Genomic DNA, 13,254 nt, shown 5'->3' with positions numbered 1-13,254 from the left:
CAGTTGAAAGTTGATCGATTTCTATAAAATCTAATAACGCAGGATTGTCAATCCCGAATAATTAGCAGTTCGGCTTGAATTGTTTTTTATTTAGAGAAATTTCCTTTAGCGGTGTTTAATGGATACATCTGAGAACAACTTAACGTCTTTTACATGTAAAAGCGATGCATAACCCTCATCAGGGTCTTCTCAATTGACAAACGGGTGTATCAAACTGTAAGACCACACCGATCTCCATCAAATTCCCCACCACACAATTCTGAAATGTTTGCTAAAGTTTAGACACGTCTCCACATTACGCGCATGATCACAAACACCCCTAAGCTATAGCTGCGTATAAATTTGGCTCCTTTCCATGCTCTTCTCATCGCATTCCTCAAGGTTTATCAAAGCTTGTAACCTCCTAAAAATTTTCCAAGTTCTCTTCGATCCTCTCGCTCGACCATGGGTGCCTGTGCGAGCGCACCCAAGACCTTGGAAGGTGATGCTCCCGTGGAGCTTCCTGTTGAAAAGGAGACCACGGTGACCGCCACCACGTCTGAGGTGGCACCAGTTGAAGAAGCTAGTGCCGCCACCGAGGTAATTAATCTATATTATTTCTTAATTACTGGAAGAAACTCATTCATCTACGGATAGTTTGTTAGTTGTTTATTTGATGGTAACGAATAAATTTTAGTATTTGACTCATAAATGAATCAAATTTAACCAGCTGTAGATTCGATTCATTTAATTGTAAATTATTTGTCCATGTTTTTTTTTTTCAGTCTTTCAACAATATTTCTATATTATATATGTACATTCGGGCTCACCAATGAGACAAGTCACTTATTTTTTTTAATTATGAGCAATATATTGTCTTTGAACATTTTTTTTCTTTGTATTTGTTAGCTTTATATTGTGTGAAATATATTTTTATTGCTCCATAATTGATATCTCTATATTGTTTTTGTATATTATAGTGCAAAATATGTGATAAATTGTTTAATTTAATTAACTAATAATCATCTGATGACACAAACAAACATGCATGAATGTGTTGATCAAATATTCAGGAATAATTATCAAACATCCAAATCTATAAGCGCATCAAATTTGAATAGTATATATATATTATATAATAATATATATATATATATATCATATATATATATAATATATATATATATATCAGAGAAATGGAGAACCTTGGTAACCAAGTTGCTTAAGCAACTTGGTAGTGATGTGGCATAATCTTGGCCCCTACATCATACCTCGAAGATATGAGCTCTCAAACACCCTTCACCAACTCCGAATGTAGATGTAGGGGCTAAGATTATGCCACAATCACTATCCAAGTTGTTTGGAGGCGCAATTTTTGGTACCAAGTTGTCTTCACATTTCTCTCTCTCTCTCTCTCTCTCTCTCTCTCTATATATATATATATATATATAATATATATATATATCTAGTATATATATATATAATAATATATATATATATGTGTCGTTTTATACCCCTAAAATGAAAATCTATTCATAATTATGATTGCAGGTCACAACACAGTCGAGTGAGAGCACAGAGGAGCACAAGGAAAACAAGGAAGAAAAACCCTTGACGGATGTTTCTAAGCCAAAGGAGGAAGCGATCACCGCAAACAAAGAAGTCGCGAAAGAGAACAAGGAGGAGGTTGTCGTCCAGAGCGAGATAGTTGAGGAGAAGCCTACAACAACCATTGAGGCCAAACCAACACAACCATAAGAGATGAACAGAAATTTTAGGCTCGTCTCAAAATGCATGTTAAAAAAAAGACAACTTTTCTCATATTGTTTTGTGACAAGTATTAATGTTGTACGTGTTCTCTACCAATTCCGAAATTTCATTCACTAACAAAAGTTTGCTCTTTATTGCACAATCCTTGTTATGATTGTGTTTTGTGTTTGAAGTTCGAAAAGGGTGGCTTTTGACAGCGTAGGTCTAGGCCGAGGTATTACAAGGCTATGGGATAGGTAACGTAAAAGCCATTAATAGAGGTTTGGTAAAAGAAAGAAAAATAGAAATATTATGTAATATATATGTATGATGCGGAGGCAACCGCTCATGCTTTTTCGAAGAAATTGGATCATGTGAAGTCAGGGCGATTCAAGAAAAGAGAGTGACTTTCAATCACATTTCGACGTGCAACTTTAACAGACCATAAATGTTGATTCCTTTGATCATTAGAATCGCTATTATTATATGCTTTCAGAAAGATCGAGAAGTGCTCTACGCCTAGAACCGCTTGGTTGTTCCAACTGACTTACATGCTCAAACGAATTCATCGGCTCAAACTCTGCATCGAAGAGGTTTGGTCTCTTCTAGTCTCTAGTTTTACGGAAAGTATTTTTAGGAAGTCTAATTCTTTTAGGAATGACAAATTTGGTACTTTAACATTGTTTTATACCCTATATAAGAGGGATGAATTTATGAGACTTTTTAGGTTGGCTTTTATATTATTTTAAGGTATCCTATCTGTTGATACCAGTTATCGAACTGGGGGTTTAGTTAGGGATTATTGTTGGGTTAGGGTCCTCAAGCTTCTTCAGATGTCTAGTTCCTCAAGCTTCTTCAGATGTCTAGTTCTAGAGCATGACTTTCTTTTCTCCCTCAGATGATTGATGGTGGAGCCTGCAATTCTCTTCTGCACATGAAAAACTCATGAGAGGTCAGAGTTAAGTTCTCTGATTGTTCCTCTGACGATCAAGTCAGTGTTTGAGCTTGAGTGAGAAAATATATGATAAGTGATAGGATAATTCAGAGTGGCCTAGAGCCTAAGAAGCCACCTCATGCAGCGTAGCTTCTTTTTTTTAGTAGATCAGAAGCGCAGAGGGGTAACGTTGGCCAAGTATAGACAGACAGTTGACTTAACAGATATCTCTATAGGTGTTGACTGTTGAAGTATGTGAATCATCCTTGATTGGATGTGAGGATGATCGAGAGCAACTCGATATTAGCTAAAATCTACTGCCAAAATGCTAGCACTAGTTGTTTTTTGCCTTAGATTTTTTTTATTTAAAGCACTAATATTTCTTCACACTAGTCCATGTGGTACTAAAGTGGGGGTGTCATAATCACTCCACCTTACAAAGACGACATTCTCGTCATCACGATATGACAATTGGCGCATCCCAGTGTCACTTGCTAGGTAATGTGGACTCTAGAGGTGGCTCCTAAGGGCTCTAGAGGTGGCTCCCACCGTATCCACGCGGTGTAACACTTAGTCCCGTATAGTACTTATCTCAACACTTCTGGTTGGCTAACTGCTCTAATACCATTTATTACGCCTCGAGCCCACGGGCCCATTGGCGCGTGCAAACCGTGAGACCCACTGAGAGCAACTCAATGTTGGCTAAAATCCACTGTCACAATGCTAGCACTAGTTGTTTTTGGGCCTTAGGATTTTCTCTATTTAAACCAATAATATTTCTTCACACTAGTCCATGTGAGACTAAAGTAGGGGTGTCACAATATCAGAGTAGTTGTCAGTCGGAAGTGTAGAGCTAAGTGCTATACAGGGACTAAGTGCTACACCGTGTGGATGCGGTGAGAGCCACCTCTAGAGCCCGTAGGAGCCACCTCTAGAGTCCACATCGCCTGACAGCGACACTCGGATGTGCCAATTGTCATGTCGTGACGTTTGTAAGGTGGGGTGATTGTGACACTCCCACTTTAGTCTCATATGGACTAGTGTGAAAAAATGTTATTGGTTTAAATAGAGAAAAACCCACGGTCTAAAAATAACTAGTGCTAGCATTTTGACAATGAATTTTAGCAAAAATCGAGTTATTCTTGGTGGGTCCCACAGCATGCACCCGCTAATGGGCCCTTGGACCTGGGGCGTGACAAGAGGAGGGGCAGATGTCAGTGTGGAGTTAGAGAGCGCACCGCCTCTTGACTCGACTCTGCGAGTGAGATAAAAAGTATCGCCTTTTTAGTCAGCCTTGAGAGTTGTCGGCTGAGATAGTGGGCCGTGTGTGGAGGCTTGTGAGCTTGATTTGATAGGTAGGTTGGCCATGTAAGTTGTTGGCCTATGGAGTCGGCCGCAGGAGTGGTTCGAGTCGTCTGGGCTCTGATCATGTCTGATCTGGCGTGGAACGGGATGTGTGTCGACTCCCAAGAAATTAAGATTAACACTTAGTTATTTGCAGGCTATAACACTATCCTAGAGTGTCTAGGGATTGTACCGTTTTGCTCCTAAAAAACGAGTCATTATTTTCTTCGATTAAGTTTCCGCTACATCAATGTAATCATAGTTTTTTGTGCTAATACATTTTGCATTAATGTTCTTTATTCACTGGGTGTCTCCTAATCAAATTGGCATGAATTTCTATTGCCAAAGTTCATTTTCTCTCTGTTTTTATTTATTTATTTAAAGAAACCGGATAGAATTGGTAATTTTGGGCCTTGTCACAATACGGCTAATGAAAGCCAGGGCCTTGAAGACGTTAATATATTTGCAGTTGGCATTACCCAGCGTACAGAGAGAATAATGGGCCGGACAGGTAGGGCATGTTAATGATGTTATCGTCCAAAATAGTAACAGATATGAAGAAAATATTTGTGTAAATATTTTTCATTAACGTAGTTTAGTTAGTTTTTATTTAAAAAATTGTTTAAATTTTTTCCTTTTCCTTTTTTTTTTGAGGAATGGAACGAAAGCTCTTTTCAAAAAAAATTGAATCATCTTATTTTTTTATTTCTAGTCAAATAATCATTAAAATTTCAATTTCATAATCAACTTTAAATAAATAAACCAATAGTATAAGTGTTTATATAGAACTACACGTAATTGTCGTACACTATAATCTAGTTTTTGTATACAAGTTAATTTCGTCGAAATTGAAACGGAGGAGTGTCGTTATGAAAAAAGTTAATTTATTAGATTACTTCTCCCTTAAGTCTGGATATTCGAAACTACCTAGTCTCACAAACCATTGAAATTACTATTTGGTCGCTCAATTCTTATATGTTGCTACTCTTGTTCGGAGGGATCAATTTGAAACAAATTAGGAGTGGGCTGGGGAGCCTAATTACATCAATTTCAATTATCCGAAAGTCTAAATTTGAACTGATCAGATTCTTGTCAAGTTGTGTCACCTGCAGATTCTTGTCAAGTTGTGTAGTTAATTGGGACTTGGGACTTGTCCGTTAGCAAAAAGTCTCAAAAGAGCCAAAGAGCTGAGAAGAAAGACGACATGTATATCTCTGTATCTTTGACCCATATGCTAAAGATTTGAACTGAGATTTGAACTTTTTTTATGCGGATTCTAACCTAATCCTAATAGTTTATGATGATATCAACATTATGAACTTTTTCCAGCTAATTTTACCGAAGCTCAGCTCATATATTGTTTTTAGACTAGTTGCAGCAAAAAAAAAACAAAGAGTTGCATTACATTGTACAAGAGTCTCTCCCTCCTGTCATTTAGTTTGTTTTATAGTTTCAAAGTCTTTGCCAATGCAAATGCTTTCATTTCAATTTAAGAAATAGATTTATATGCTACCTATACTAGGTTTGAACACAGCTAAGTATATATATATACAGCTAGATTGTGAGAGATCCGATGCTAATTTTGAATTTATCTTGTTGTAACAACCGACATATATACAGATAAACTTTCACCTAATTTTGATGCTCGATCGCCCGTTAATAATTAATTACTAAGATAACTTTGTTGGCAAGTAAAATGCAGTCAAAACAAGCTTCAGCACTGCAATTAATATATCCTAGGGACGACGCTGGGTTCATCACTTTCACACCTCAAATGAAAGTAAGTATTTTGGCTTATAATTTCGTTTATACCACACGTGCTGAGACTTTGAAACTATACTTCATGTATGAATATTAATATTTACTTAGATAGATAACTTTCATGCATGTAAACAAACACCCAAACTTATGAGATAGTTACAAATATTGAAAATGGTTGGCGAGTTTCTTAATCACGCCCAAAGTTTATTGGGGAGGGGTTGGGGGATGATGCAGGGTCAATAGCAAATATATATTTATCGTGATAATTCAGACCGTGTGAAGTCAAGACTCGATGTATAGAATCCCTTGTTATATCTGAATCATAAAAACTTGAGATAAAACCATATAGCCATGATTAATTCGAAGAGATTAACAAGAATCATAAAGGAGCGGAAGCTTATACCTGAATCCATTGCTTAAACTTGAGATGAGTTTTGATCTTCTAACCTTAGGGTTCTCTCTAGCCGAATTTCTCTCTCTAGATGGGGGTGAAGAGAATTAGAGAATGTAACCCTAGGTTAGGGACCATAACCCCTTATTTATAGGTGTTGTACATTTGCAATTTGGCCCCTCAACAAATCACAATTACAACCTGGTATCTGCACATATAACATCATGACTTATTTAAATACCCATTAACCCAACTTGATTGATCACTTTAGTGAGTTATCCTAAAAGATAGCAATACACATTGATTAATCATATGTGCCCACAATTAGATTTATTAGATTAAATCCAACAATCTCCCACTTGGGCACCATATGATTCCTTAAACTGTGTATAACCTTATGAGCTCAAAAATTGCTATCACTGAAATGGTATTTCCGAACAATCTCGTCCATTGACTATATCAATATAGGATCAAAGCGGCCTTCGTCACATTTATCGTGACTCGACCCATCAATGGTCACATATACCAATACAATCAAATGACATAGATCAATCATGGATGTGCAGCATGAAAATTACATGCAATGTGATCAGTACATGTCTATTTTCAACTGGTCCTCCTTAGTGAGGTCAAAACCAAACATAATGTAACAGAGTGTCTTAACTGAAAACTTTATTCTGATCAGACAATACAAACAAACATAAAGCACCACAAATACAAACTCCCACTAAAACATAATATCCTCAAATAATACCACACCCATATGAGCAGTATGCTCATGAAAGACCTTAGGTGGCAATCCCTTAGTAAGAGGATCAGCTATCATGGAGTTTGTCCCAATGTGCTCTATGGATATCTGTCCACTCTGTACCCTTTCTTTCACAACCAGGAACTTAATGTCAATATGTTTTGACTTAGTTGAGCTCCTGTTATTATTGGAATACATTACTGCAGATTTATTGTCACAATATAGCCTTAGTGGTCTTTCAACATTTTCCAAAATGCGCAGTCCCGTGACAAAATTTCGCAGCCATATTCCCTGATTGGATGCCTCATAGCAAGCTACAAATTCTGCTGCCATAGTGGAGGAAGCTACTAGTGTTTGTTTGACACTTTTCCATGATATAGCTCCTCCTGCTAACATATAAATGTAGCCTGATGTAGACTTCCTGCTATCTTGGCATCCAGCAAAATCAGAGTCCGAATACCCAATGACCTCTAATTTCTCTGATTTTCTGTATGTGAGCATGTAATCTTTTGTTTTCTGAAGATACCTCATAACCCTTTTGACTGCTATCCAATGATCCATACCAGGGTTGCTTAAGTATCTGCCTAACATCCCAACAATGTACGCAATATCCGGACGCGTACATACCTGAGCATACATTAGACTTCCTACAGTCGAAGCATAAGGAATCTTCTGCATTTCCTGAATTTCAAGGTTACCTTTAGGGCACTGATTGAGACTAAACTTGTCTCCTTTAGCAACAGGGGTGTCACCTGGTCTGCAATCTTGCATGCCAAGCCTTTTAAGTACCTTATCGATATAGCTCTTTTGTGATAATCCAAGAATACCCCGAGAGCGATCTCGATGTATCTGGATCCCTAATATAAAAGAGGCGTCCCCAAGATCTTTCATCTCAAAATTCTTTGATAGAAATCTCTTGGTTTCGTGCAACATGCCTATATCATTAGTGGCAAGCAAGATGTCATCGACATACAGAACCAGAAAAATATACTTACTCCCACTGAACTTGTGATATACACAGTCATCAACAATGTTCATCTCAAAACCGAACGAGATAACTATTTGTTGAAACTTATGATACCATTGACGAGGAGCTTGCTTGAGTCCATAGATGGATTTCCTTAATTTGCAAACCATATTCTTTGGGTCTCCTGACACAAAGTTTTCTGGTTGCACCATATAAATCATCTCATCAATGTCTCCATTGAGAAATGCAGTCTTAACATCCATCTGATGTAACTCAAGATCATAATGAGCAACAAGCGCCATGATTATTCTGAAAGAGTCTTTCGATGAAACCGGAGAGAAAGTCTCTGTATAATCAATGCCTTCCTTTTGAGTATAGCCTTTAGCCACAAGACGTTCCTTATACCTCTCCATATTACCGTTTGCATCCCGTTTGGTTTTAAAAATCCATTTACAACCAATTGATTTTGCACCTTCTGGTAATGGGACAAGTTCCCAAACCTTATTGTCTTGCATAGACTTATACTCTTCATTCATGGCATCAATCCACTGTTGAGAGTTACAACTTTTCATGGCCTGAGAGAAGTTGTTTGGATCATCTTCCAACATTCCACTACTTTCCTCATGTTCTTGAAGAAATACAATATAATCATCCGAAATAGCATTTCTTCTTTCTCTCGTGGATCTCCTTAATGGCACTAGTTCTTGAGGTTGTTGAGTTTGTTCTTCTGGAACAGGGAGTTGTTCAACATTGTCATCTTGAGGTTCCGGATTTACTTCTTAAGCAACAATAGGTATAGGAACCTGAATATTATCAGAAGTAACTGTATGGATTGGATCTGAGTCCAATTCCTCCTCAAAAGGAATATCTCTAACCTTATTTCTCCCACTAAACTCAACATCCTCAAAGAATGTTGCTGTTCCCGTCTAAAAAATATTCCTTAGTGTGGGATCATAAAACTTATAGCCCCTAGAGCGTTCAGAGTACCCAATAAAGTAGCTGCTAACTGTTTTGGAGTCCAATTTCTTTTCATTCGGCCTATAAGGCCTTGCCTCAGCTGGACATCCCCAAATATGTAAATGCTTTAAACTGGGCTTTCGACCAGTCCAAAGCTCATAAGGTGTTTTAGCAACTGCTTTACTTGGTACTCTATTCAGAATGTAAGCTGCTGTCTTAAGTGCTTCTCCCCAGAGTGACTCTGGTAAAGAAGAATGAGCAATCATACTTCTTACCATATCCTTAAGAGTCCTATTTCGTCTTTCAGCTACACCATTCATGCTAGGTGAACCCGGCATGGTGTACTGTGGGACGATACCGCATTCCTCTAGGTATCTAGCAAATGGTCCTGGACGTTGTTCACCTGAACCATCATATCTACCGTAGTACTCACCACCACGATCAGATCTGACGGTTTTAATTCTTCTGTTGAGTTGATTCTCAACTTCAGCTTTATAGGCTTTGAACATGTCCAGAGACTCAGTTTTTTCATGAATGAGATATAGGTACCCATAACGTGAGTAATCGTCTATGAATGATATAAAATATTGTTGACCATTCCAGGATTCCGTAGGGAATGGCCCACAAATATCCGTATGTATCAATTCTAAAACATCCGAAGATCTGTTGGCACCTAATCTCTTCACTTTGATCTGTTTTTCCTTGATACATTCAACACATACGTCGAAGTCCGAAAAATCAAGGGAATCCAAAATGCCATCAGACACAAGACGCTCAACTCTACCTTTTGAGATATGACCTAAGCGCTTATGCCATAATGTCGCCGAATTTTTCTTATTTAATTTACGCTTAGTACCATGTGATTCCACATGCAAGGATTCATTATAAGAAGTAATTGTATCGAGCAAATATAGGTTGTCATAAGTACTTAATTAACCGATTCCCACAACATTTGAATTAAAAGATAAACTGAATTGACTGTTTCCAAATAAACAAGAATAACCTGATTTGTCCAATACAGAAACATAAATTAAATTCTGTCTAAAAGACGGTACTACAAAAGTATCTTTCAAATCTAAATAAGAACCAGTTCCTAACAATAACCTAAAGTGCACAATTGCTTCCACATCTACCGATTCTCCGTCGCCCACAAAGATGTGTCTTTCAACATCACTTGGCTTTCAGTAGCTCAGGCAACCCTGCATAGAAACACTTATGTGAGTAGTAGCACCAGAGTCTAACCACCAAGTGTTTCTAGGTACTGAAGCTAAATTAACCTCAGAACAGACCAAAGTAAGGAACGTACCCTTATTATCACGCCAGGCGTGATATTTTGTACAGTCCTTCTTTACATGTCCAGACTTCTTATAGAAGAAACAACCCTGATTACCCTTATATTGTTTCTTCTCAACTGGACCCTTAGCAGCTTCCTTATCATTCTTCCTTTTCTTGCCCTTATCCTTAGAGGCATAGGCCAAATAAGCACTTTCTGTCTTATCTTGCTTCAACATGTCTTCTTCTTGCACACAGTATGAAATGAGCTCATTTAGAGACCATTTCTCCTTTTGGTAGTTATAACTGACCTTAAACTGATTAAATTGTGCAGGAAGAGACAACAAAACCAGATGCACTAATAACTCATCACAAAGATCAAGTTTAAGTGTCTTAAGCTTTGAAGTAATATGAGACATTTCCATAATGTACTCCCTGATATTTCCTTTGCCCTTATACTTCATTGAAATCAAGCGAGCTAAAAGCGTGCTTGTTTCTACCTTATCATTTTTCGCAAAACGCTTCTCAATTTCGGCAAGGAAATCTTTAGCCTTAGTAATCCCTTCGGATTCTATGCCCCTGAAGGCTTCCGGAACGCCGCGCTTAATGATCATAAGACTCATGCGATTTGAACGCTCCCACTTCTCATGCTCCTTCTTTGCATCAGGAGTGCTTTCCGCATTGAGAGGTTGGGGTTGTTCAGTTCTTAATGCATAGTCAAGATCTATGCAGCCAAGAACAATTAATATGTTCTCTTTCCAAACCTTGAAGTTTGTCCCATTTAGCATGGGAATTGAGTTGATGTTAGCAGAAATTGTTGCAGCAGATGCATTAGCTAAAATAAAACAAAAATGCTCATATCAATAACCATAATTAATAAAATTCAAATAATGACAATCCCCATCCAAGATATCAGGCACAACATTAATATCAAGTCTTTGGACAGTAATATTAACATGTAAGTGATACCTTGTTACAATGATCAAACATTGACAATAACTCATGTCAAATAATGAAACTATCTTTGGATCGATTCATTATTCACATGTAAATCTTATAATTATCACACGCTTATCATCGCAGATGTGTATACAGTCTAAATAAATATTAACCTTCCTTTGGGCCGATTAAATATTTGCACGAAAGTATACACACAAATATCTCTCATTCCTCATGAACAATCTACACAAGAGAGGTTACTTTGCCAACTTTTTATTTTAATTAATCAATTGGAGTGAGAGAAAACCTTAATGCCTTAGTGTCATAATATTTGAATTAAATAATTGATTAAAAACCAAATTAGATTTAAATTCCTTAGTGTCATAATATTTGAATTAAATAATTGATTAAAAACCAAATTAGATTTAAATTAAAAAGTTTTAATTTAAATCAACTGAATTTCCAAAAAACTTAATTGGGGTCTCATAGCTTAATTAGGGCTCATAACTTAATTAAATAAATTAAGTATACCAAAATGGACCCATGAAAAGCCAAGGCTTAACCATAGTGAACACAAAGTTCGTGCTTGACTTCGAACGCGAGGTTCGATTGTATTGAGTACGAGACTCACTTAAGTACGAACGCGAGGTTTGTCTGAGAACGAACGCGAGGTTCGTCTGAGAATGAACGCGAGGTTCGTTTGAAAAAAGAACTCGAGGTTCAACTTGAGAACGAACGCAAGGTTCGTTTTAAAAAAAATGAACGTGAGGTTCAACTTGAGATACGAACGCGAGGTTCGACTAAAATACGAACGCGAGGTTCGGCTGAAAACGAACGCGAGGTTCGACTGAAATACGAACGTGAGGTTCGACTGAAAACGAACGCGAGGTTCGACTGAAATACGAACGCGAGGTTCGACTGAAATACGAACGTGAGGTTCGACTTGAATTGAGCACGAGGCTCACCTTAGAACGAACGCGAAGTTCGTTTAAATTGAGCGCGAGGCTCACCTTAGAATTGAACGCGAGGCTCACCTTAGAACGAACGCGAAGTTCGTTTAAATTGAGCGCGAGGCTCACCTTAGAACTGAGCGCGAGGCTCACCTTAGAACGAACGCGAGGTTCGTTTGATTTGAGCGTGATGTTCACTTAAGAACTGAACGCGAAGTTCGGTTATGTTTGAGCATGAAGCTCACTTGAGAACGAACGTGAAGTTCGTTTGAGGTAACCACCTCCTTAATTTTCGTCACGTTTTCACGCACGAACCCTTAGGGTTTCAAACTGAAACCGCCGTCGATCAAACCCAAAAAATACTTTGATTTTTATTTTCAAAAACAGATCCAGAATCGGAAAATTTTTCTTGATCCAGATCCAAGAAAAAACCGCCGAAAAATCCAAAAAATTCCAAATAGGTACTGTTCACCGGCGATTTTTTAGTTACTGCTCATCCGAAAAAATACTTTACTGTTCATCCGAAAAATAAAAAACGTAACTGTTCATCCGAATGTTACTGTTCATCCGAGAACAGATCTTAACCAAAAACAGAGATTTTAAGATAAAAAAAACCCAATTTTAAGAACTTAAATCCCTAAGAATTAATCAAGGTGGCTCTGATACCACTTGTTATATCTGAATCATAAAAACTTGAGATCTAAAACCATATAGCCATGATTAATTTGAAAAGATTAACAAGAATCATAAAGGAGCGGAAGCTTATACCTGAATCCATTGCTTAAACTTGAGATGAGTTTTGATCGTCTAACCTTAGGGTTCTATCTAGCCGAATTTCTCTCTCTAGATGGGGGTGAAGAGAATTAGAGAATGTAACCCTAGGTTAGGGACCATAACCTCTTATTTATAGGTGTTGTACATTTACAATTTGGCCCCTCAACAAATCACAATTACAACCTGGTATCTGCACATATAACCTCATGACTTATTTAAATACCCATTAACCCAACTTGATTGATCACTTTAGTGGGTTATCCTAAAAGATAGCAATACACATTGATTAATCATATGTGCCCACAATTAGATTTATTAGATTAAATCCAACATAATTATTATAATATGTCTTCGGAAAGTTCATAAAGTGCTCTACGCGTTGAAGTGCTTCAACATTTTAGATCAAGTTTGGGTCAAAGAAATTTGTTTTCGAGTGTTGAAAGCTTTTTGCGTTCTGATTTTACTTATTAATTAGCACTTTATTCCTTA

At 37.4% G+C, this 13,254-nt stretch overlaps 1 protein-coding gene across 1 annotated transcript; it reads left to right on the top strand.

Moving 5' to 3' along the window:
- LOC109820649 lies at positions 354–2,145 on the top strand. Its single transcript, XM_020386829.1, has 2 exons — positions 354–579; positions 1,531–2,145. The coding sequence occupies exons 1-2, from the start codon at positions 445–447 to the stop codon at positions 1,735–1,737; spliced, it is 342 nt and encodes a 113-aa protein (XP_020242418.1). The 5' UTR covers positions 354–444; the 3' UTR covers positions 1,738–2,145.

Source organism: Asparagus officinalis, chromosome 8 (genome assembly GCF_001876935.1).
Source record: "Asparagus officinalis chromosome 8, Aspof.V1, whole genome shotgun sequence".
Classification (NCBI taxonomy): domain Eukaryota; kingdom Viridiplantae; phylum Streptophyta; class Magnoliopsida; order Asparagales; family Asparagaceae; genus Asparagus; species Asparagus officinalis.
The sequence above is the reverse complement of the archived record's forward strand: the minus strand, read 5'-3'. Positions and strand labels throughout refer to the sequence as shown.

Coding starts and splice junctions, on each gene's coding strand:
- LOC109820649 (XM_020386829.1), top strand. CDS start 445: ATGGGTGCCTGTGCGAGCGCACCCAAGACCTTGGAAGGTGATGCTCCC. Junction 580..1,530: donor AAGCTAGTGCCGCCACCGAG/GTAATTAATCTA, acceptor TTATGATTGCAG/GTCACAACACAGTCGAGTGA.